The 26,946-nt window shown below is 38.1% G+C and overlaps 1 protein-coding gene across 1 annotated transcript in view; it reads right to left on the reverse strand.

Moving 5' to 3' along the window:
- Window positions 1-25,218, reverse strand: part of crb2a (crumbs cell polarity complex component 2a) — a 45,629-nt gene extending 20,411 nt beyond the window's left edge. The window contains exons 1-3 of the mRNA XM_085358573.1: window positions 25,152-25,218; window positions 4,800-5,492; window positions 2,608-2,803 (exon numbers count right to left, since the gene is read on the reverse strand). Of these exons, the coding sequence (XP_085214699.1) occupies window positions 2,608-2,803; window positions 4,800-5,492; window positions 25,152-25,218 (956 nt within the window). The remainder of the gene's footprint in view (window positions 1-2,607; window positions 2,804-4,799; window positions 5,493-25,151) is intronic.
- Between the last annotated feature and the right edge of the window lie 1,728 nt (window positions 25,219-26,946).

Below are 26,946 nucleotides of genomic sequence, written 5' to 3' on the forward strand. Positions count from 1 at the left end.
GAAACAAAAAAAAAAGTTGTTATGTATAAACACATATTTGATAGTGAATTATATAGGCAGATTGACGGCATTTTTGTCTTAAGAGAATAACAATATTATTGAGCTTATAGAGCTAAGTGGAAGTTAATGACATAAAAAAGTAATTTGAGGTCATGGAAATTCATTATCTGATCTGAAGCAACTTAAGCAGAAATTATTAAAGTTTTAATTGTGTTACATTTAAGATGCATTACATTTAGTTACATCACATAAGTATTGTAATGTTTATAGCTAACTTGCAATAGATGAATGCTGAATATCTTTGACAGCTATAATGTAACAATTTCTATCGTGAGGTAGCCCAGCATTTAAAATAAATATATAAAATAAGCATATGAGCATGGTGAATGTGGTTAAAAGGGTATTCTATACATTAGTGCAGTAGCTATGATAATAGAAACAATGATAATGACATTACTAACATGACAAAATTAAATGAGCCTTACAAGGACTAAAATGATAAATACTGCACATTGGAAGCCCAGAGTTTTACATCATTTTATAATGTAAGCCCGCAATCTGAGGCAAAGTGCTCTCATGGGGTGATACGGTAGTATAAACTCATAAAGATAAGAGGGGTCTGATTATTGAAGACCTTATATTTGAGGATCAGGATTGTAAGTTTGATTCTGGATTTGACAGGGAGCCAATGAAGAGTAGCCAATATAGGAGGAATATACTCTCTCTTTCTAGTCCCTGATATACACACTGAAGGACATATCCTGGTCAAAAACAACTCCAAGATTCCTCACAGTGTTACTGGAGGCCAAGCAAATACCATCCACAGTAAGCATCTGGTTAGATACCATATTCTAAGATTTTAGCGCTGAATACAATAACCTCAATTTTATTTGAATTAAGAGGCAGGAAATTAGAGCCTGTAGTTTAACTGATTGGTGTGTATTATCTGGCTTCATGGATCGATAAAGTTGGGTATTATCTGCATAGCAGTGAAAATGTATGTTATGCATTTTAAATGATACTGCCTAAGGGAAGCATGTATAAATGGTCCACAGAACCCTGTGGAATTCCATAATTAACCTTAGTGTGTAAAGAGGACTCTCCATTTACATGAACAAATTGGAGTCTATTAGAGAGATATGATTCAAACCACTGCAGCACAGCAGCTTACAAGACCTACTGTATACTCAAATAGCTGCCATAAAATATTACAGCCAACAGTATCGAACTGAGCACTGACGCTTAGCAGGAGAAGCCTGAGATTCAATTCAATTCAATTTTATTTTATTTTATTTTATTCATATAGCACCAAATTACAACAACAGCTGTCTCAAGGCGCTTTATATTGTAAGGTAGACCCTACAATAATACATACAGGGAAAACCCCAACAATCATATGACCCCCTATGAGCAAGCACTTTGGTGACAGTGGGAAGGAAAAACTCCCTTTTAACAGGAAGAAACCTCTGGCAGAACCAGGCTCAGGGAGGGGCGGCCATCTGCTGCGACCGGTTAGGGTGAGAGAAGGAAGACAGGATAAAAGACATGCTGTGGAAGAGAGCCACACAGATGAGTCCACTGTCAGAGGCAACTAGTACTGTTTCTGTACCTGAATGAAACTCTTCAGCTCTTCTTAGATGTGTTCACTATGTTCATTATCCATTTTGGATAATCCATAACACTGGATAGAGATCATACAAAGCCAGGCTGCATCACAGACCACCCATTCCCAGTTTACTCCTCATTAGTTTGTGTGGCTTTCACCACACAAACCTGAAGTCTGTTTTACCAAAACAAAAAACAACACAAAAACATCCACATGGGAACATGGAATGGAAAAACACTGGACCAGGTCTACACTGAAGTCTACCCAGCCCCCATCTCAGAGAGTCATGGACTAGGTTTTTTTTTTTGATTCCCTCCCCTCTAGCAGGCTCGGGGTCAATAAAGCACACACAGAAAGACTGAAAAAGAGCTTCTTTCCAAGGGCTGTGAAAGCTCTGATTGAAGATTGAGCTGGACTGGCAAATTGCACCTTACACCCAACACGTCAAATTCATTGGACATTCACATGAGCCATAATTTGTCTGATATTTATTATTATTTTTCTTTTCATAATTGCACTATTGAACTCAAACTACTTAGTAATAGTCAATTTAGTACCTCCTATTTCTTGTTTTCTTTTTATATCATTTATTCTATATGCTGCTTTGAAAAAGACTGCCATCAAAGAATTTTGCTGAACAAAATTGCACAATGGCAATAAAGAGCCTATCTAAAATAAGGTACAAGGATTTTTTTTAAATATGTTAAGTTATTATGATTATTATGTCTATTTTTCATGTTCAAAAAAGCACACATTATAGTATATGATATTACTGCTTTCCACATGTTTAAACTGTATGTTGTGTATTAACAGCCTCCTGCACAAATCAAACTCTTGCACAAATCATTAGTGTTGACTGAGAGAATTAGTGTGACTACTCGACTACTGCCTTTAGTGGGTGTGATCAGCTCCTTAAAACAGTAACCTGGTAGCTTTCTAGTATCTGTCTTTAGTATTTCATGGTCTATGCTATTGTGACAGCTACAGATGGACTGGCCTACCTGTTAATCATATCATGACAGACTGCACTGTTCTGACAGGGCATACTGGCACACTCATCAACATCAACTTCACAGTGGATGCCACCAAATCCAGGTAGACACTCACAAGAGTACATTCCTATGAGGTCATGACAATCGGCTCCGTTGCGACAGGGATTTGACTCACATTCATCTATTTCAGTCTCACAGTTGACTCCTGGAAGAGAAGGGGGGAGTCAAGCAAAGGAGATAAATCAAAGCGATGAAAGAATAATAAGTTGTCATGTCAAGAAAACAAAGCACAATCAACTACCCATTGAGATCAGCGACCATCAACATTAGTGTGCCTATTCTCGTCTTCAGATACCCTTGATGATTAAAAGCTTCTGGTAAAATCCTTAAACAAACTAATTGAATGAGAGATGAATCTAACCTAAATGCTTAAAATACTCTCTGTGCGGCTGTGCCCAGTTTATCAACGACAAACAAAACAATAGAATTAGCAGAAGCAGAAATGCTTCTATGATGTGAGCGAGCACCGGTCTTCCTACTGATGCATTCTTAGTGAAAATGAGTGTGTGATATGAAACAAAAATTTATGTGTGGACTAAGCAAATAATCAAATCAACCAGTTTCTGTTCAGACCAAAATTAGTGGTAACATATACTGTTGAAATACATATTTTGGAAGTTTATTTGTCAGCGCATTAACAATGTGGAGGTTCTTTCATTTTTCCACTTTTTCACAATACATTTTGTAATTAAAAAGGTAATCCCCGTGGTCCATTGATTTAAGGTAGCACCTTGCTGCAGTTATGTACAAAACATAAAGACTCTTTAGCTTCTGCACAACTGAAGAGTTAATATATTTATAAAGACCCTGAAAACTTTCTGTGAAATTGGGAGCAAATATACAATGAACCAGTGCAAAAATCTCAGAAGAAATTTGGAAAGCAGGTTAACTTCCTACTTCTAAATTCAAATAACCCTGAGATTTTTGTACTCAGTCCTAAAAATCTTGGTTAAACATACCGGTAGTATTTAACCAGATACTTACTCTGGATGGCATTACCTTGGCCTCCAGTAACACTCTTGGAGTTGTATTGGACCAGGATATGTCTTTTAATGCACATATTAAACAAATATGTAGGACTGCTTTCTTCCACTTGCACAATATCTCTAAAATTAGAAATGTTGTGTCTCAGAGTGATACTGAAAAAGTAGTTCATGCATTTATCACTTCATGTCTGGAATGAAGCCTTGAGTTGCCTTGAGTTGATTAGACTCGATGGAGAGCATATTCCTCCCAAACTGGCTTTGCTTCATTGGATCCCAGTTAAATCCAGAATCAAATTCAAAATCCTCCTCATCACATACAAGGTCTTAAATAATCAGGCCCCATCATCTCAGACTGCTGGCTGTTGGCTTTTTACTTCCACCTGTCACCAACTGCTTGTTCATCTGTTTTTTGTTTGTTTGTTTTTATTTATTTATTTTTTACTGTTGTTGCTTTCTCTGTATTATTACTACTATGGAAGTCTTGCCTATGTGAGACTTTGGTTCACATTGCCTAAAAGTGGTAGGAATACAAAGTAAATGACATCCCTACCTGTAGCTGGAAGCACATAATACATTTCAGTTTGATGAATAATTTCTAAAAATGAACATCTGTTTTATGTGAGAGAGCACTCCTTGGGAACTCCTACCGTAGATGTTGCCTCTGCCTATACTTGGATTAACTTTGGTTAAGGTGGGCTCATGAATTTAAGTCTGTTTGGTGATTATATTTTAACAATTCCATATCTCAGTTTGCTGAGTGCGTTTTCAGATATTCTGGTCATATTCTTTGTTACAAATTGCCTGCTCATTTGAGAGCCATTACAACTCTGTGTACGTTCAAAAACATGCTCAAAACCTTTCATGCATACACTTAATTGCTACTGTTTTGTTTTGTGGTGCTTTGTTGTTTTGCTGTTTTCATTGCATCAAGGCACTGTAAACCTTTGCAGGTTCTTATGTCTTTATTTTCTCTGTTAACCACATTGAGTTTTCATATCATGAAATGAAAATAAATTGCCATTTAAATAAATTGTAATTGGCCTTAGCCACTTTAGTATTAGTATAGTTTTAGGCCTTTTTAGAAATATATGCCTATAACGTAATATGGACACAGTTTTCCTCTTTGATGTGTGTGTATGCAACTTTTGAATGTACCTTTAAAGCCCATCAGGCACTCACACTTATAGTGGTCCTTCTCATTAATGCAAGTGGCGTTGTTCTCACAGGGTCTTGAAGCACACTCATTGATATCAATTTCACAGTTATAGCCCTGAAAACCTGGGACACAGAAGCAGTGAAATTCTCCCACTCCATCTATACAGATGGCACCATTCTGACAGGGCTCTGATGAACACTCATTTATATCTTCCTCACAGGTCTTTCCCTCAAACCCAGGTGCACAATGGCATTCGAACCCTTCAGGTTGTAATAAACACGTTCCATTGTTCTTGCAGGGTTCATCAATGCAGTCGGTTACAGGTGTCCTGCAGTCTCGTCCTCCATACCCAGATGGACACCTGCAGAAGTAGCCATTCAGTTGGTCTACACACAGAGAACGAGGCTCGAAACAAGGATTGCTCTGACACTCATCCACCTCCTCTGTGCAGTTATCTCCTGTCAGTCCATCTGGACAGATGCAGTGGTACTCTGTGGTGCCAGGAACACTACTGCAGTCCTCGCACGGAGCAAAAGAGCAGGCGTCATAGAGTTCATCACAGTTTTTGCCCATGTACCTCACCCCATCTCTGGCACAAATACAGGCATAATCATCCATTGTGTCCACACAGGTAGCACCATTTTGGCAGGGTGCAGACAAGCATCTGTCTGCTGTGGCTGTGCAGAATGTTCCTGTGAGAAAAAAAGGAAATACATTGAGTTAATGTCTCTGTTTAAACATTTAATATGTCTTCTATGTTCTATTGCAGCGGTCCCCAACCTTTTTTGCGCCACGGACCAGTTTATGCCCGACAATATTTTCATGGACCGGCCTTTAAGGTGTCGCGGATAAATACAACAAAATAAAACTAGTACCGGTACCGAAAAAAAGAAAATTTATTCATAACACACGTGAAAAGACCAAGGAAAACCGAGTAAACGATAAAAACGATAACAAAATAACGCTGAAAACCGATAAAAACCCTGAAAACTATACATTTCACACCTGAGCCTCAACTCTCGCAGCCCGGTACCAAACGACTCACGGACCGGTACCGGTCCGAGGCCCGGGGGTTGGGGACCGCTGTTCTATTGGGTATAAAACATGGATTTATGAGATTTGAAAGTCATTGTATTCTCTTTTACATTTTACATAGCTTCCCAACTTCATTGGGATTGGGTTTATTTCCAGGCTGGCTGTGTAGAGCAGATCATTTTCTAGGTTTCTGTGTTAAAGGTTGGTGGGTCGATCCCTCGTTGCTCCAGTCTACATGTGAAAGGACTCTTGAACAAAATACTGAACCCCAAGTTGCTCCGGATGTGTTCATTGGAGCATGAATATTAGTAAAGAAGAAGTGAGTGAAAAAGAAGAGGAAGAATATGCTGTATCTAATTGCTAAAAAGACTCTCAATATCTTTTACTTCATTCCAGGCTAATATATCCGATTTTATTATCCTATTAGAATACTGATGCATTAGTATTTAGTATTTTAGTACTTATTTGTGTTTTTTCATCCATCATAATAGATAGAAACTTGGACAGCCTTTATAAAATCTGTCAGATTGTCTCTTTTCAGTTTAAACCTTTCCGAGCATACATATAGCTCCGTGGTCAAATCACTCCCTTACCTAGTCCCTTTCATTCAGCATATTACTGCCACCTCCTCTGTATTCTCAAAGTCTTGTTACAAAGATGACCTATACAAAGATGAGTAACTGGAGTGTGTGGCAGACATGACAGCTCTCGATCAGAGCGTAGGAGAAAAACTATATGTTTGTCCACTGTACAGATTTCCTGCAATGTACAGTGTTACGTTTTGTTAAGTCTTGGTTTTTTTGATAAACTCCTCATAATTTACTGTTTTTTTTGTTTTTGTTTTTGTTTTTTTGTTTTTTTGTTTAAATTTTATGATGACAAAGTTGTTCTTGAGCTGGTCTTTAAATGTGTAAATCTTGATTAAAATTCCTTTTTGCTTTTAAGTTCAAATACCCCCTACCACTCCACATCAGTCAAGACCTTGTGTTTCTCTGCATGTTTAGTCTCAAAATGGCAATTTTAATTGTAATCTAGACAGACTTGACAATTTTTACAAAGTCACAAGCAAAGGAAGATCAAAAAATGGCCCATGTCTAAACAAGGATGGTTTATTCATCAAAATTATTAAATTAAATAACTTTTTTTTGTTTTTTTTGTAAAAAAAAAACATGTTCACAGGAGCAGAACGGTAGCCCAATATCACAAAGAATCGTCACATGATATCAAACAGAAGCTGTCAAATCAGTTCTCTTGAGCAGGCAATCATGATGAAGCAGTTCGTTTTGATTCAGGCTGGTCTTAATATTTCTGGCCACCAGATGCCACCAAAGAGGGCTGTGTTGAAAAGCTTCAAGTAGCACCTCTACTAGTAGATCCTTCTTCAATACAATCTTCAGTAAGTTTCATTTGGCCATTGACCATAACTAATGGGAACTAAAACCTACACTGGAAAAACACTGTAACTGCCAATTTAAGGCAGATATGCAGTATCTAAATATCAGTCCATATTTCACATTTGTGGGTATCTAGGGAAAATGGCTGGGCAAGTACAGTGAATTCTTTCAATACATATTAATGTGTGCCCTCATCAGCCAGTGCTACTAGGTCTCAGTAGAATCAGTTCACATTCCTTTTAAATAGGCCACTCTCAACACACTATCCAAAATACCCCAGTCTACCTCCCGGTCCCCAGTTCTTTGATCAGTGTTATGGCTCCAAATTCTCACTGAAGTGGAAGATATTAAAAGTGACTGAGTTGCAGAGGAGAGGAATGTGGGAGCAGCGTGACAGTGTAAAAGAAAAGAGAGATAAATAATAAAAGTAAAGAAACATGGTTATGATTACAAATTGTCTGCATTTTTTCTGTTACAAAATTCTGTTACAAAATAGAAAGCAATCAAGCCAAAAGATTATACGTGTTATTCTTTCTTTTTGCTCTTATATGCAGTTTATGTTCCCAGTTTTCATCATAGTGAAAAGTGGCATACACAAGTTGCAATTGCGTATAAATTTATTAGACCACCACCCAATGTAATGTTTATGCCACAGGTACCCTAAGCTAACAATACTGGTAATTAACGAAATCATTTTTGGTTATTCAACATTAATTTGTGATTTATCAAACATTTAAAATTTGTTTTATGTCTAAAACATGGAAGTGTGACAAATGTGCAAAAATATAAGAAATAAGGATCAATGACTGTAAATATACTATGCCACAAATCTTAACTTCCATCATTATAAAATCATAGACCACAAAACCTCAACCTGGGATTACATCACCTACAGTGCTGTTTTGTTTTCTTCTTTACACCAAGTCAAATCATACTGTGAACTTTTTAGAACTAGAGCATTTAGTCTGCACATCTTTATTTTTTAAAAGCCTACTGAGTTCTCTATTCTATATCTGTGTCTGACTTCTTGTCTTCCATAACTGCTCTGTGCAAAGCTTGAGATTTAGAATCTCAAATGCTGTTATCTTCAGTGACAGCAGGTGTAGCAAAGTTAGAAAGTGATGCAGTCAGATCAGGTAAATTTTTAAAGTCCAAGGAACAGATTAAACATGTACAAAGGAGAATTGTAGATTTATACAAGTTGGAGAGGTCTCTTGGAGGCATTCCTGAACAACCACAAATTCCAAGTTCAAACATCACATAAATCAGTTCAAATAGTTTTTCTGGATGTATGACTTTGAGATAGGTCTGGGGAAGGATGAGGAGAAAATGGTTTGGAAATTCAAGAATAACCTAGGAACCACCAAGCTCAAGCCTACCGTGAATTGGAAACCGCCAGAACACCAGTATCACTGACACTGTGCCCAGTGAAGCAAGTTTTACATCACTGTGGACTAACTGAAATCATAGTAGAACAGTGATATCAAATGATTGCTCACAGCCAGAGACACTACCTTTAAATAAGAAGACATCTCAGCTTATGGGACTACCAGAGCAGACTTGAGAAAAGCTAAAAGAAATTAAATAAAAATAAAAATAACTACATGCTAGGATTGGAGAGGACTTTTGTAGTACTGGCAGCAGACAGCAGATGTGGCAGGGCACTCAGTCCATCACAGATCATACCAATAAAATGTAACATGTACAAACCAACAACTTTGTCAGCATCCTAGATTACCTTAACTTACCTTAATTGTACAATTTGATAGCTGCAATAGCCCAATATTTCGGGTCCTGTTTTCTATTGACTCATCAGGAATGATGGTTTCTCCATTGAATCAACAGAAGGAGTAGCTTCTCCTAATGGTGTACATGGATACCCACTACAGTCCTGTGCTGACCAACTGGCAGAGGTACTCACACATCTTTATCTGGAAATCTTGAGAGATGAAGACAAAACTGCCCACCATTCCTCGTCTCGTGTATGTAAAAAAAACAACAACCCCCCCCTCCCCAAAAAGTTCTTACCCCAACCTTTTCAAAATGCGTTAAATGACTGATACCCACTCTCATCAAGGAATCCATCCCAGCTGATCTAGATCAAAACCAGATTGTCTACTGAGCAAAAAGATCAACTAAAGAGTCTGTGTGGCTCTTACACACAGCCCTTACTCATAGAGACAAACACAACATTTAAGTCAAACTTAAGACAAACTTCTCAAACTAGTGCCCCCTCAATATGTAACTGTATATTATATTTTCTCATCAACCACCCTCAAAATGTTAAGATAGGGACAAGCACACCATCTTCACTTTGAGCACTGAAGTTCCCCAAAGCTGTGTGCTGAGCCCCTTCCTGTATTGTCTGTATGCACATGACTGTATAACCATCTGTGTATGTTGTTACGTTTCGGTGTTGTCAGTGTTTTGTTTTTTGCGTGACTGTCATGTATTTCCTGCTTTACTTTGAAAGTCTGTGTCATCTTAGTGTGTTCAGTTTACGTTTCCTTGTCTCGTCAGGTCTAATTTGCCCCAGCTGTGTTTCCCTCCTGTGGTCCATTCCCTGATTGCTCCTTCTATGTATTTAAGCCTTGTGTTTCAGTATGTCATGGTCGCGATCTCCCCCCGTGTTGTAAATAAATAGTTTGTTGTAAATAGCTGTAAATGGGTTTTGTCAATACTTTCGTTTTGAGACACTTCCGTTTTGGGAATTTGGTGGAGAGCCTTAGTGGGGGGTTTTTTTGTCGTGTGTTTTTTCCTTATTTTTATTTTCCTGCGTTGCACGCCGGTTGCCTAGGCTGGGGTGTAACAATGTGTACCAATCTAAAGACAGTTTTAACATGCAATATCCTTATATCTGATCTTATTGTTTATGTATGTATATACAGTGGGGTAAAAAAGTATTTAGTCAGCCACCGATTGTGCAAGTTCCCCCACTTAAAATGATGACAGAGGTCAGTAATTTGCACCAGAGGTACACTTCAACTGTGAGAGACAGAATGTGAAAAAAAAATCCATGAATTCACATGGTAGGATTTGTAAAGAATTTATTCGTAAATTAGGGTGGAAAATAAGTATTTGGTCACCTCAAACAAGGAAAATCTCTGGCTCTCACAGACCTGTAACGTCTTCTGTAAAAAGCTTTTCTGTCCCCCACTCGTTACCTGTATGAATGGCACCTGTTTGAACTCATCATCTGTATAAAAGACACCTGTCCACAGCCTCAAACAGTCAGACTCCAAACTCTGCCATGGCCAAGACCAAAGAGCTTTCGAAGGACACCAGGAAAAGTATTGTAGACCTGCACCAGACTGGGAAGAGTGAATCTACAATAGGCAAGCAGCTTGGTGTGAAAAAATCAACTGTGGGAGCAATCATCAGAAAATGGAAGACATACAAGACCACTGATAATCTCCCTCGATCTGGGGCTCCACGCAAGATCTCATCCCGTGGGGTCAAAATGATCATGAGAACGGTGAGCAAAGATCCCAGAACCACACGGGGGGACCTGGTGAATGACCTGCAGAGAGCTGGGACCAAAGTAACAAAGGTCACCATCAGTAACACACTACAACGGCAGGGAATCAAATCCCGCAGTGCCAGACGTGTTCCGCTGCTGAAGCCAGTGCATGTCCAGGCCCGTCTGAAGTTTGCCAGAGAGCACATGGATGATACAGCAGAGGATTGGGAGAATGTCATGTGGTCAGATGAAACCAAAGTAGAACTTTTTGGTATAAATTCAACTCGTCGTGTTTGGAGGAAGACGAATACTGAGTTGCATCCCAAGAACACCATACCTACTGTGAAGCATGGGGGTGGAAACATCATGCTATGGGGCTGTTTTTCTGCCAAGGGGACAGGACGACTGATCCGTGTTAAGGACAGAATGAATGGGGCCATGTATCGTGAGATTTTGAGCCAAAACCTCCTTCCATCAGTGAGAACTTTGAAGATGAAACGAGGCTGGGTCTTCCAACATGACAATGATCCAAAACACACCGCCCGGGCAACAAAGGAGTGGCTCCGTAAGAAGCATTTGAAAGTACTGGAGTGGCCTAGCCAGTCTCCAGACCTCAACCCTATAGAAAATCTGTGGCGGGAGTTGAAAGTCCGTGTTGCTCGGCGACAGCCCCAAAACATCACTGCTCTCGAGAAGATCTGCATGGAGGAATGGGCCAAAATACCAGCTACTGTGTGTGCAAACCTGGTAAAGACCTATGGTAAACGTTTGACCTCTGTTATTGCCAACAAAGGTTATGTTACAAAGTATTGAGTTGTATTTTTGTTATTGACCAAATACTTATTTTCCACCCTAATTTACGAATAAATTCTTTACAAATCCTACCATGTGGATTCATGGATTTTTTTTTTCACATTCTGTCTCTCACAGTTGAAGTGTACCTCTGGTGCAAATTACTGACCTCTGTCATCATTTTAGGTGGGGGAACTTGCACAATCGGTGGCTGACTAAATACTTTTTTGCCCCACTGTATAGATGGGCCAGATATTAATAATAACTAATGATTAAGATATAATAACTTCCATCATTAGCTGAAGGCTCTGCCTCCCATTCTACGTTTTAAATACTCTATGAGATTGCTTATTTAGCTAACTTCATCTTATTAGCAAATGTTCTCCAGGCTATGTTGATGATACTCTTTAGCTTTAATCTGTATGCTATTGTTGATTTCAGAATTATGTTGTTTATATTTTGTAAGTTCAGTTAATTGATGGCCTAACAGAGATTTAGAAGAGAGACACCTAATGTTTAAAAATCCACATTTCACTGTTTGACTCTTTGGTGCAGTTTTAGATACTACATTGTTCTTTTTTAAAATTGGTTTTGCTGAATTTCGAATGTTTTTTTGGTGGTCTGGGGGCAGACAGTCTCTTACAGGATGGAGTTTTGGGGAGATAAGGGGAGGAAAGGAGCTGCAAAGGGGTGTGTAAGATTAAAACTCTTACACTCAGCCAGCCAGCAATGTATAGAGTCTGACATTGTTTTGGAAAAGTTATACAGCAGTAATTTTAGTGTCCTCCAATTCATGTTACCTGTTGTCAGTACTGTTGACATGAATTACAGTTTTAAGGTATTTACATTAATCCTTAGCCAGCAGTTTCAGGTTTCACTCAATGTTGGACAGTTCACTAGACAAATAATGGACACTATGGTTGCTGTTGTTTTACATGTCTCAAAAAAGTTTATCCAATAACTGCAGCATGTTCCTTGGCAGGTGTGTCGCTGAGTGGGGAAAAACAATTATAGACATGAATGGGTTGGTGGTCCCAAGAAATTTCTAGAAATAGTAGATCAAATGGAAGATTAAAGTAACTAAATATATTAATAATATCTTAATTAAGTATAACACAATTCGTGACACCGTTAAGACAAAAATCAGATGCTTTGGCACTCAAATCGACATTAAAGTGAACATACTACCACAACTGCTCTATCTTTTTCAGTCTATTCACCATACAATCTCTGACACACAATTTAAATTCTGCAATAAAGGTATTTTGAGATTTTTATGTGCAAAAGACAGAGGGTCCATTATATCCAGGCAGAAGGGAGGATTAGGCTTTCCTAATTCAACGTGGTATATTTATGCAATATTAAAATATTGACATAGCCCTTGATCATAATTCAAACCAAGATCTAATGATAGTGGATTCAGATAGTAGTGGGACAAGGGCATTACAGCAGTCTGCACATTAAGTCATAGAGGATACTTTTAAAGGTTTGCAGAGCTACAGGAATGTGGACTGGAGTACAAGGTTTTCTTCAGATACTTACAAATGAGTAAATACTATGCTAAAAAGATCAAACTACCGATATCCAGGCAGGTTAATGTATTAACTGACATTTTGACTTACAAGAAGAAGATTATAAAAATAATATTTATCAGAATTTGAGGAAACAAGATGGAGCCATGTTGGAGGTAGTGTGGAAGTTTGGACACCAATCACTCGCACATATTTTCGTCATGCCCCCCCAAAAATCTAATATCAATCTGATACTGTGGAAAAAAACTGCAATACGAGCTCCCCAATACTATTGAGGTCTTTTATTTGTGTCTTGAGAATGGACTTTAGACACATCCATCCATCCATTCAGCCATATCATGGGGATGATGATCTAAGAAGAGAGATCGTAACTCCCAAACCCAGACAGAGCTAAAAAATTCATATTTTTAAATTGATTTTTTAGAATTAAATTATAATTTTAATAATTAAAATGATTTTGAACTCTGACTAATTATTCCTATTATTTAATGCATTATTACCCTTCTTCTACAATTAATTAGTATGTTGTAATTTGTCTTATTTACAGAATAACCATGCAAAAAAAGTAACTCCTCAAGTGTGGCCTCAAGGCTGGCATTATCCACAGTCACTCTGTTAAAGTAGAAGGGTGTTACCATTTCCAGTTCTGGTTAAGGTGCCTTCTGCCCTCAATCCAAACATTAGACACTAACTGCGTTTGATCTTTCCAGATTACAGTGACTCCAGAGGAGTGTTAGCCACCTGTAGGCTGGATGTGCTCCAGGATGCTGTAAGGATTCAAGATTAGCTTCAAGTCTTCTTGATGTAAGATGGAGTATAGGATAAACATAGTAATTAAGTGACATAGACATGTTGCAATAAATCTTATCAAATTACACATCGTAGGGGGACATCGCCCTTTCACTGACTCCCCCAACCCACTTGCACACAAACTCTTGCCCACAAACACTCGGATTGTGTTGGACATTGCTGTTTATATAAGATTGTATTGTGTTGTATATAAGACTTTTATTTTATTTTTATCTTTTTATCTTTATGTTGTTTAGTGTACCCTGCGGGTCGTGGGACCATTGCACTTTCAAATTCCTGTGTATGATCTGTAAATATGGTTTTTAATAATAAAGCTGACTTTGACTTTGACATGAACAGTAAGTATTTTAAAAAATGTATTGCATTATCTTTTCTCTGTACCACTACATCAAGGAGAGGTGAAATAGCCAATAATACTAAATGTCTGTCTTTTTTTAAAATTTGTATCTCATACAGTGCATATGTATTTTGGTATATTTGAATATAATATAGCAACGCTTCTATATCCTTTTGTTTCTTATGCAGAAAAATTGCTGTGATGTAGTCCCTACTAACAAATAAAGAAGCAGTTGGATAAATATAGAAATAAATAAGTAGCTACATTAAAAGCTACTTTTAGCTGCTCCTATCACAGATTGTCACAGCTGGTAGCTCTACTTATTTGATTTGGGAGATTTATTACGCCTGGATATCCATTCTGAAAGAAAGTCCAAAGGATTTGCATCTCTTCCCAGGCTCATGGCTATATTAAGCAGCATAGCTATTTGACGCTTAATATAAGGACTTTGCTAAGTCCTTAGTTAACGGGTAATAAAATTTATAAATATTTACAATATGGTTTATTTTTAAATAAGTGAACAGAGAGTGTTGAATTTTAGAATTAGAAACAGATTTAGAATTCATTTGTAAGATATTCTTGAAGGGAAACTTCTAATTTAACAATATTAATAAGTTCAACTAATTTACTTAGTATTTCATTATTAAACATTTACTTATCCATTGTGTGTTGCTTTATAGGATAACATATAAACACACAAAACATTTAACATATGTTTATTTTTTCAGTTCTTATTAACATATTAATTTTTATTAAGCACCTTATAAAGACTTAAAAGGGCTTTTTAATTTAACACGTATTATAGTGTTATTACATGTTGCGCCTGAAAAGGTTGAACAATTGGAAGGTTGGTCATTTGAATCTTTGGCTATTCCATAACTAAAATAACCTTGGGGAAGACTGAAAACAGAGTAATCAAAGTCTGAATGTGTGTGTGTGACCATTAGATAGAAAGCACTTAGATACGCGAAGCTTGTATGAATTTATGTGTGAATGGGACATGTTGTACAAAGTACTTTGAGTGCTTAAGTACAGTAGAAAAATTACTGTATAAGAAAGCACCCATTTACCTTTCCCTGGCCTTTTCAGTTTATTTTTTATTCGTTTTTATTAGTTGACTCTGTGTTGTTTTATGTTGTTTTTTAATATGGGGCTGTTTTAATTGTCATTTTATGTATTATGTGTTTTATTTTTTGCTGTTTTGTTTTATTCTATTGTTCTTAACTAATTTACTGTACAGCACTCTGATCCTGTGCTGGCTATTTTAAAGTGCTTTATAAATAAAGTTGGATTGGATTACTAACCTTTTCATATTTTACACATTTTCTCACTCATTTGATGTATACCTGAGATTAATTAGACAGCGTTACTGTCCCTCTCTTTCACCAGAAGGCCTCCAGAGCCTTTCCATGTTGTAATCCGTCTGGCCTCTTTGGGTCAATCCCCTTGCTCTTGTAATCTCCAGGTGGCGAAGAGCTTATAGCTTACAGCTTCAACCTCTAGCTTGTTTCCACTCAAGTAACCTACCAAAGTTGAGATTTGCCACCATAGGTTGTGTTACAATTGCAGTAAAACAAAGAAACGATCCATAATGTTTCATACTAATTTAGAAAACCAGTAGCACTTTACAATACAGCTCATTAGTAATATGGTAATAGTTGGAGCGGACCTTTCTACTCTCCCAGAGTACTCAAAGCACTCTATACAACATTCACTTTCCTCTAAACTAAACTGAGTGCTTCCTAGCTACATTCACGCTGAAATGGATGTATTGGAGAGCAACTTGGGGTCAGTATCTTGCCCAAGGATACTTGGCATACTGACTGGAGGAGCCAGGGATCGAACACCAACCTTTTGATCAGTAGGTGACCTGCTCTACCTGCTGAGCTAGTCACCCTTTTGGTCTGACGTGTCACAGATGCATGAGTGCGGGCTTAGTGGTTGCTAGGAGAACGACACGTCTGACTGCATTGTGCCAAGAGAAGTTTTTTTTTAATTTTTTCTAACCGGTTCTGTTCGGCAGTTTTAGTCAGCAGAATCATGGTCTGAATGCTTTTTTGCCCCAAACAGATTTTCTTTTGCCAAGATGAGCTCTGTAGAGGCTCCTCTTGTCACTCTTTTTATTTTATTTTATTATCTGAGTGGAGCCGCTGCTGAAAAGAGGTGAGGGCCATTTTGATGAAAGAGAAGAGATAATAACATAAAGATAAAAGGACGTGGAACAGAAAAAGAAAATGAGACAGAAAGAGAGAAAAAGGGCGTGGAGAAGTGAAAAGTTGCTGCATCTTTAACAAAACAGAGGTGGTTACACAAACAGACATACATATGTGTATGTGTGTGTGAGTGTGTGTGTGAGTGAGAGAAAAAGAATATGAGTGTCTCTGTATGAGCGCTTGTCATAAAAAGTACTTGATAATGAGAGTGAGAGACTCCAACAATGCCCCCCGGGAGCCAGAGGTGGACAGAGAAATACCAAGGAGACCCAGGCTGTCGCAGCACGGTGGCACGGTGGTTAGCACTGTTGCCACACAGCAAGAAGGTCCTGAGTTCAATTCCAACATCACGCTGGGGTCTTTCTGTGTGGAGTTTGCATGTTCTCCCCGTGTTTGCGTGGGTTCTCTCCAGGTACTCTGGCTTCCTCCCACCGTCCAAAGACATGCAACTTGTGGGGATAGGTTAATTGGATAATCCAAATTGTCACTAGGTGTGAATGGTTGTCTGTCCCTATGTGTTGGCTCTGCGACAGACTGGCAACCTGTCCAGGGTGTACCCTGCCTTTCGCCCTATGACAGCTGGGATAGGCTCCAGCGACCCTGAAAAGGATAAGCGAATGGATGGATGGATGGACCCAGGCTGTCCACAATGACCAGTGGCGAGCAGCAGGGAGAAGAACACACCAAAACTAGCAATGACCTTGATACGCAGTGAGCCTAGCACCAAACCACTAGCCAACTGAGGCCCCAGATATAGTACAGGAAATGGGTGCAGGAAGTCTTGCCTCCTCCCCATCTGGCTTGTCAGTAGAGATAGGAATTGCAATTTGGATTCCATTACTGATATTTGATTCCTTATCAATTCTCCCATTGGTTCTTATTGAATTCCCATTGGCTCCGCTTTGAAAGTCACCACCATGGGCAAGCAGCATATCAAGGATATCACATTAATTGCATTAAAGCAAATTAATTGTATAGTGTGTGGTCAAATGTTTATGTATATTGTCATCAATGTTGAGGTTGTTACTCAAACAAAGCATTGTATTACACATATTACACAGAAAACGTTTTCTAAAAGTAATGCAGGGGATTGCACTCCTTGCTGTCACCACTGGTCGCCACTGCCCCTCTCCTCCCCTTGGGATTTGACAGGGCATTTTGGCATGGTTGCTGGCCTGCACCCTTAGGGTTTGTATTTTGAAGTGCCTTGGGATTCTTCGTTGTTTGGTGGGGACTCCACGAGGTTCTGGGGTCTGTGGCCATGTCCTCGACTTTTGCTTGGGGAGCTGGCCTCAACTGCATGCTGCCTCTGATCCCAGCTTTTGGAGCTGTGTCCAGTGCCCATTTCTCTGCTTTCTTCTTATCTTTCACGAATCTGGCCTTTAAGTGCTCTAGCATGTTATCCACTAGACATATGAATAATAAAATAATGTAAATAAATAAAACAAAAACATTAGCAAAAGGAACTTAGAGAGAGGTCCTTCTCTTGGCAAAGCAAATATGTCTGTCACTAGAAAGCATTCAGATCCTAATTCTGCTTGTTACAACTGCTGGACACATTTAAAAAAAAGAAAAAGTAATGCAGTGCGTTACTTAATTATTCCCAGGCGAAGGTCATTCGTTACAGTGCTTACTACAAACGTTTCTCTGTAAAATGGACTGTCTCATAATTACCATTTAACTACATAAACCTATAGGCCACAGTCCCACACACCAGCACAATCCCTATTCTAATATGATCACACCTATGATCTTTCTCTTTGATTTATGTATCAACACAAAGCTGATAGCAAAAACCAAAGTCTGTCCTGGACACAGTTTAATCTTTACCATTGTCCTGTGAAGGTTCTCAGTCATCCAGGTCATCGTAGTCTAAGGAGCTTGGAAAGAAAAGCGTCTGGACTTCTTACTTAAAGAAGTCCAGACGCTTTTCTTTCCAAGCTCCTTGGTCTTTACCATTGTTCTCTTGTCCTTTTGTACAATAAAAATAAAAGTAATGTCCATGCTGTGGATGCTACTATTTTTCTCTTTACGGACATGCACTATAATCAACTGACTGTAGCACAAAGCGGAATTAATAAGCAGAATTGGCAGCCAAGCAGGCTAATAATTCCAAGGAATTGAACCAGTTTTCTACTAAATTTCCATCCCTACTTGTCAGACTTAAAGGTGACCCTTTGGGTGCATACAAGACATTTTGGAAAATTTCATATTTCCAGTTTTTTGGGAATAGCTTGACACATCCTATTCAAACAGGACTGTGCACCAGCGTGCAAAGTAAGGTCCATAAGGACATGGATGAGCGAGTTTGGTGTGAAAGCACTTGGCTGGCCTGGACAGAGTCTTGATCTCAACCGATAGAACATGTTTGGGATGAATTCGAGCGGAGGCTTTTATCCAGTATTGGTGTCTGACCTCTTAATTGTGTTTTTGGAATAATGGTTGAAAATTCCAATTAATAAACTCCTAAATTTGTGGAAAGCCTTTCCAAAAGAGTTGACGCAATAATAGCTGCAAATGCATTCAGACAGACAAGTGAATACTGACTCTTTAACATGTCCACTTTTTATGATAACCCACAGAACACACACACACACACACACACACACACACACACACACACACACACACACACACACACACACACACACACACACATAAGGTTGATGCTTATTGTGCAGATAGCTGGACCTGTCGGACGTGATGCAGAGGAAAAGGTCAAAAATTCAACAAAGCTGAAAATGCCCAGTGTACATTAAAGAAAAGTTGCTGGGTCGCTCCTCCTTTGCATACAGAGCTCTTTAGCTGTCAAACTCCCTATGGCACAAATATAAGCAATCACAAACAATTTTCTCTTCCTGGACACACACACTATTTTGTCTCCATTTTCTGTGAGACAACTCTGATTATTAATTAACTACTAATGACAAAATAAAAATGACAACTTAACCTACAGCAACTTTAGTAACTGCTCATATTTATTTAGACTTCCTCTCTCCTATTGAGTTCTCTGAGCTAGCTTCTATATTTGTTTAGTTAAAAACATCAATATGTCAGTTTTATCCAATCTTGACTAAAGGCATTTGACTACATTTCTGCCTGATGACGCGAGAGCAAACAGGTTAATATATAGGTCCAAATCACAACAACAGTTGCCTTGAGGTACTTTAAATTGTAAGGTAAAGACCCTACAATAATACAAAGAAACAGAGAAAAACCCAACAATCATATGATCCCATATGAGCAACAGTGGGATAGGAAAAATCCTCTGTTAACAAGAAACCTCCAGCATAACCAGGTTTAGGGAGGGGCAACCACCTGCACCAACTGACTGGGGTTAGGGGAGTAACACAGGACAAGACTTGCTGTGCTAGAGGGCCAGAGATGAATAATAATTAATAACTGAATGCATCGTTACTATGGTAGGATTTAAGGTCACCTGATCCAGCCCTAACTTTAAGCTTGATTATAACAGAAAGTTTTAAGCCTAATTTTTTAAAAGTAGAGAGGGTGTTTGTCTGGAAGCTGGTTCCACAGAAGAGGGGTCTGAAGGCTAAAGGCTCTGCCTCCCACTCTTATTTTGTCTGAGAGCAATGTGTTCTTATGGAGTGATATGGGTCTCATGGGTCTCATTATTGAAGACCTTTTATGTGAGAAGCAGGATTTTAAGTGATTTTAAGTGATACTGGATTTGACAGGGAACCAATGAAGGCAAGGCAATATAGGAGAAATATGTTCTCTCTTTTTTAGTTCCTATCAATACTCTTGCTGCAGTATTTTAGGTCAACTGAATGCTTTTCATGGAGTTTTTAGGACAATAACGGAAAATAACGAATTACAGAAGTCCAGGATAGAGGTAATACACACATGAACCAGTTTTTCAGCATCATGCTGACAAAGTGTGTTTCAGTTTGTCACAGTGTTACTGCATGCCAAAGTAATGCCATTCAGAGTCAGCATCTGGTTAGATACCATATTTCTTAGATTTTAAGGAGTACAGTAACCTCAGTTTTATATGAGTCACTTGCCTGTCCTGGTTTCATGGATAGGCAAAGTTGCGTGTCATCTGCATAGCAGTGAAAATGTATGCAATGCCTTCAAATGCTACTGCTTAAGGGAAGCATGTGTGGAAGTATGAGGAACTCAATAATTAATCTGGCAGTAGCTCAGGTGGTACAGCGGGTCACCTACTCACTGGAAGGTTGGTGGTTTGATCCCAGGCTCCTCCAGTCTACACGCCAAATATCCTTGGGCAAGATACTAACCCCATGTTGCCCTCCGATGCATCCATCGGAGTGTGAATGCGAGTGAATGTTAGATAGAAGCACTAAAAACCTTAGATAATGCAGATGAATGCACGGGTTGTATAAGGACTTTGAGTGCTCAGTGAGAGTAGAAAAGCTCTACATAACAACCAGTCCATTTACCATTTAATCTTAGTGTGTGAAAAGGATTCTCCATTTAATTGGAGTATATTAGATAGATATAATTCAAACCACTGGAAGCAGTACCTTTAATACACTAAAAAAAGAGCATGTTGGATTTATTTAATTCAACAGTGGACATTGGTTGCACACAATTGTTTTGCTTTGGCAGAAACTTAAATCTGTAATCAACACAACTTATTCATATGCAATAAACCTTTTTTGTTTTGATAAAACGTGATTGAAACATGTTTAGATGAAGTATGTTGAGCTCTTGGAATATTTTAATCCTTCACATTTTTTTTCATTTTATTCCAATACTATTCTATAACTTTTACCTCAGTACTACTTGGTCACTTAAATACTACTTGTTGTCTTCATATTACATAATGTTCAACAAAGTCTAGAGTCTGGTTAACATAAAAATTGAATGGATTTACAATGACCACCATCCTCCTATCTTTATCCGGGTTGCAGAGGGGCTGGGGCATAACCCCAAAATGATAGGTTAAGAGGTAGGGTATACCCTGGACAGCTCACCAGTCTATCACATAGAGACAAACAACCATTTGCATTCATGGGTAATTTAGAATCACCAATTAACTTAACTGTAATTGCATGACTTTTAACTGTGGGAGGAAACCAGAATAACCAGAAAGAACCCACTGCAAACTAGCCAAGTTGTGGATTTGAAAACTAGGACCTAGGACCACCTTGCCAGAAAGCAACAGCACTATCCACCATGCCACCAATCTAAATAGCGATAGCGTACATGTAGTGTGTGTGTAGTTGTCTGCCTCTTATGACTCCAGTGATTTTCCTGCAGTTTGAAATCTCATGTGATCTTGTGAATTTCATGAATCCCGCAACTAACCACTCTTACTAGATTGTATCATGTCAAATCAACAAGAACAAATTAAGTTGTTGAATTTCTTACAGATCCTACATGATTTAATTACATTCACCATAGAAACATGAAATTATTTTTTTTCAAATTACAAGTTAGAATTTTGTAAATGTAACAACCACCTAATGTCCTTTTCTCGGTATACTGAAAAAAGTAAAGGTGGCTTCTCGACTTGACTGAGATTGAAGCCTTCCTCAAACCACGATCCAAAGTGCGCAATGAAATCATGTGCAGTGTGGCAAGATTTAACATTGCTATATTACTGACTTACTTCACTCAAACATGATATGAACAATTTAATATACCCTCTCTGCATATCATGTAGTTTCTGCACTATATAATTACACTTAACTTTAAAGCATGAGGCAATTGTGTTGAATACACGCAAGATGCTTACATAAATCCAAGAGATGACCAATCCCTTTTTTTCAGTGTACATACAGCATGCTTTAATCGCTGTAATAAATTATAATGGGCAATAGTATCAAACTGAGCACTGAAGTCTAGCAGGACAAGCAAAGAAAGGAGTCCACTACCAGAGCTACTGCCATCTTGAAGGCCTGTGGTACATAGCCAATTAATAGACATAGGTTGATCATATTTGAGACCGAAACAAATATGATTAATGGTAGGACTTCTTTGAGCAGTCTTGTAGGAATGGAGTCCAAAAAAAACATTGATGGTTTGGAGGAAGTAATTATTGAAGATCAATTTGAGAAAAAATAGTGATTTGCATGTGCATAATGATATATCTGTGAGGTGGTTCTGAGTAATTTTTCTCTAATGGTTAAATTTTTATTTGCGAAGATGTTCATGAAGCCATTACTAGTTAACGTTAAATATTTGCTTTGCTCTGACTTTTTGTCAGCCTGGCTGCAGTGCTGAAGAGAAACCTAGGGTTGCTTTTAATTCCTTCAATCAGTGATAGTCAGATGTTCTAGCTTTATGGAGGAATTTTTACAGAGTAATAAAACGGCTTTTCCAGGCTAAATGATGAGCTTCTAAATTAGTGAGATACCATTTCCTCTCCAACTTACAAGTTATCTGCTTTAAGGTGCATATTTGAGAGTTATACCAGGGAGTCAGGTACTTCTTATTGGAAGCTTTCTTTTTCCGTACAGTATCCAGAGTCGTACAGAGTAAAAATGTAAAATTATTAACAAAATAATCAACCTCTATGGGAGTACCAATCAGGTATCTGCTCTGCACTGTGTTGGCACAAGACAATGAAGATGACAGTGGATGAATTAAATCGTTCAATTCAGTTGCAGCACTTTCAGAAAGACATACTGTGATGAAATGTAATCCATTATTGTAAATTTAAATGTTAGGTTTTTGTTCTTTCTTTTTTTTTTTGGGGGGGGGGTTGTTCGTTTGTTTGTTTTCTTTTAGCAAATACTGTTAAATGTTCAGTTTCTATGTCAGAACATATCTAGAGTGTGATTAAAGTAGTTTCATTCACATTTTGAAAGAAGCCAACTGAGTCTAGTAACAGATTAAATGCCATGTCGAGGCTGTAATTTTTAGCATATACATGGATGTTAAAATCACCCACTATACTTATTTTTGTCTGAGCTGAGCATTTAAACAGATAAACTGACCAAGACCCAGGTGGATGGTAAATGACAACAAATAAAACTCTTTTTTGAGTTTTCCAGCTGGGGAGGACAAGGCTAAGTGTCAGGCTTTCAAAGTAATAAAAATTATACCTGTGTCTGTGGTTGATTAACAAGTTGGAATCAAAGCTTGTTACCACACCTGCTCCTCAGGTTGTGCTTCGAGGATTGTGACAATTTGTACAACTCAGGTGTGTTGATTCATTTAAACTAACAAAATAATCGGGTTTCTGTGAGGCAGAGTAAATTGATTGGTGATCAATTATTAATTCATGTAATATAAGGGCTTAGAAATGACAGACACCTAATGTCTAAAAATCCACATTTTCTCTTTTGTGCAGTTGTGGATACTACTAATACTGTTTTCTTTGCGATTATTGCAATATAGGGAGAACATGCGGCTGAAGACGTCACTCCTGGTGCGATTGGAGAGGAGACCAGAGAAAACTAGAGAGTCCGACATTGTTTTGGCAATGTTAGATACTAATTTAGTGACCTCTGATTTCATATTTCCCTCAAATTTCCTTCTGGTCCTTGGAAGGTTGCTGGTGTTTCCAGCTTCACATCTCAAAACAGAATCTTTAATTATCAGAGTTTGTTTCCCAGCAGGTGTTTTGCCGAGTGGGGAAAAACAATTAGACACATGAATGAGTTGATGCAGTGTACTGGGGGGGCTTCTGTTTAGGACTACACTCTGGACAATCTGCTAACTGGCTACAGGGGTTTTTCGAGGGTGCAAAGCTGGGACTCTAATTTAGAGATCTGGACCTCCAGAGCTGCAAACAGGCTACGTTTATTACAAGTATCATTACTAAAGAAGGCCAAGGAGGAGCTAAACACCTGATACAATGAGCATGAGCAGTGTGAAGTGGATGGGATACTTTACAACAGCAAAGGCTATATGTGGAAACAATGGCTGGAAGATGTCATGGATGGGTGGAAGAATGCCCTGTTTAAGATTTTATAGCATTGCACTTCTGTGGTTTGCCATTCCTGAATCCCATAGTAATATATCTGTTCAGGATACTCTCTAGAGTTTTCCTATTTTCTGTGAAATTGGTGACGATCGGTAGTGGGACTCTGGCTCTCTTCGGTGTTCAGGAAGTGCCTGCATTTGCTGGGCCTTTGTTTTTGTTAAAAGGGAGATTTTAAAAAGCTGAAAACATGGTTTGTGCTTTAAATCTTTGTGACCAAGATGTGACCTTGTTTTTGCCCTCCTTTCATGCACATATAGGTGTGAATGAGCTTCTCTCCAGTCAACTGGTTGCACTGATTAGGAATGCATGACTAAGGAGCACAATCTCTCATTCAGATCCAATCATGTGTAAAATCTGACAGATAGAGCTTACAAAAACTAGAAGCAAATGAGGAATTCTGTCTCTAACAAATCAACTTCTCTATTGAATGATCTAGCCACATATTAACTACTAATATTTAAAAATCTGCTAAATATATTTGTCTGACAACAGCCTAGTAATTAAAGTAATGGTTATGGACATGTCTATGTTTTCTCAATATTCTCACTTATTGTTTTCAGTCCTGTCACTGTTGAGAACACAATATAGCACCTCCCTGAAACTTCTTTTCACTCATGGCATTTCTAGGACCTGCTCCTCTTATTGGTTTGTAAAAGTGAGAATCCTCAGGACTCCTCAGGACCATCAAATAAATAAACAAATAAATGTTGAGAAAAAGAAATATCTTAAAGAATATTTTAAATATATGTATTTTTAAAATAGTTCTCCATTTTTTTTTATATCCCTGTGATTACTCTTGCAATGTAATCTGTTACCTTCTCTAAAACAAAAGTGTTAAGTGTGTTTGTACTCACCCCATTTGAACATCATCATTGTCAGCAGCACCGTCTTTAAATTCACATGAACTTTCCCCAACTCCATAGCACAATCACAGACCGGGGTATGTAAAACCACAAGGAAATATCAATTTGTTTTTCAGTAGAAAAAAAAAAAACAAGTGAAGAAGTCCTACAGTAATGGCATGTTGCTGTGCAATGTAAAGGCTCCTCGCTGTGTTGCGGTTGCCCCAATACTCATGCTTGGATACAGACCGAAAGCCCTCCCTGCTTTAGACTGGAGCATAATCAGCCACGTGAAAGAAAACAGGAAAACATGAACTGGATTAGCACCTGCTAATACTGTTTTTCATTCAGAGGCCCTCAAACCGTTTAACTGTCCCACCTAGAAACAGAAAAAAGTAAGAAAATATTATCATCTGTAAATAATTTTTCCTTCAACAAAAGCAAATGGTAAATGGAATGGTTCTTAGAAGCGCTTTAGGGCAAATCTTTGAATTCTGCAACTTTTTGTGAAAAATGTGTAAAACCTGTTCAATTCACTTCAGATAAAGATAAAGAACTTCAAATACTAAAGTGGAAAAGCCAACCATTCCCATTCAGCAGAACTTGGAAACAGTTTGAAGAAAAATAAGGAAGGCTGGCCATCAGCTTCAACCATTTGAGGTGAGGTGACAGTCCACCCAACTGACAGACAGAAGAAATATATGAGAGAAATCCACCACAGCAAAGATAATTCGGAAAGTTCTTAAACATTTATCTATTTTTCTTAAATTTTGTAGTCCCATTTGACTAATGATTCTAGTTTATGCAGCTTTTATCCTTGGTGACTATTGAAATAAAAGTCAAACTCTTCAAAAATAACAGCACAAATAGGAGTCTACAGTTATTTCAAGATGGCTGCCAAGTGGAAAAGCATTCTTGTGCAAGGTCTATGACAAGTTCAATAACATAACAAATAAGGTAAAATTATTACTCTGAAATCAGCAAAAACTGAATGTAGAAGCTTCAAAAACAGAGTTTCGGTATTGTTTTGTAATAGTACATCTCTCAAAGGTACATCTCTTTGAATGTAGCCCTTTTTCTGCATGAGACACCACAATACCCGGGGTTTTTTCAATACATTTGTATCTACACTCAACTCTAAACTAAAGGCAAAAATGCACCCACAATAAATAAAAAAGAGATATATATATACTTGTTTGGTTTTGACAGTGGGTGCATTATATGGATGGATTTTCTAATTTACATCAGTTCCAACATCTACCAGTTACATTTACACCTTAAAGAAATAAACTAACTGTGTATTATGTAAAACTTGTAAAAATAAATAAATAAATGTGGGTTTTTTTTTTTCCAAAAAAACAAAACAAAAGAAATAAACCACTGCCTGAGCCTTGGTTGCAAAAACACATTGACAAATTAGCACTCAATGACTTTCAGGCGAGGTCATGTTGGTCTGTATGTGTAGCCTGAATGATGTAAACCATTCAGCCTGCTGCATTGTGTTAACTTGTACAGTCCAGTGAATCCAGGCCAGGGTTTAGTCCCTGGTCGATTAATGTCGTTATCAGCTTTAGTGGCTCCTTTGTAGTGTGGAGCTTAGCAGTCAGACATCCACCAATTAGCCAGTTAGAGACTTGTCACTTCACTTGTTACAGCCTTAATGCCACACTCCACCTTAAACATTGGCTGCCCCCAATACCTTACCCTCTAATGGACAGATTTGGATCAGTGAACTTTATGTCACTAGCACGTGATCTAGATATTGTGTACTGTAACAATGAGTGCACTGGAGGAATGAATAAGATCA

This window comes from Diplotaxodon limnothrissa, linkage group LG7, assembly GCF_057381915.1.
Source record: "Diplotaxodon limnothrissa isolate DT_005_m linkage group LG7, D_limnothrissa_male_GT1.1, whole genome shotgun sequence".
Taxonomy (NCBI): Eukaryota; Metazoa; Chordata; class Actinopteri; order Cichliformes; family Cichlidae; genus Diplotaxodon; species Diplotaxodon limnothrissa.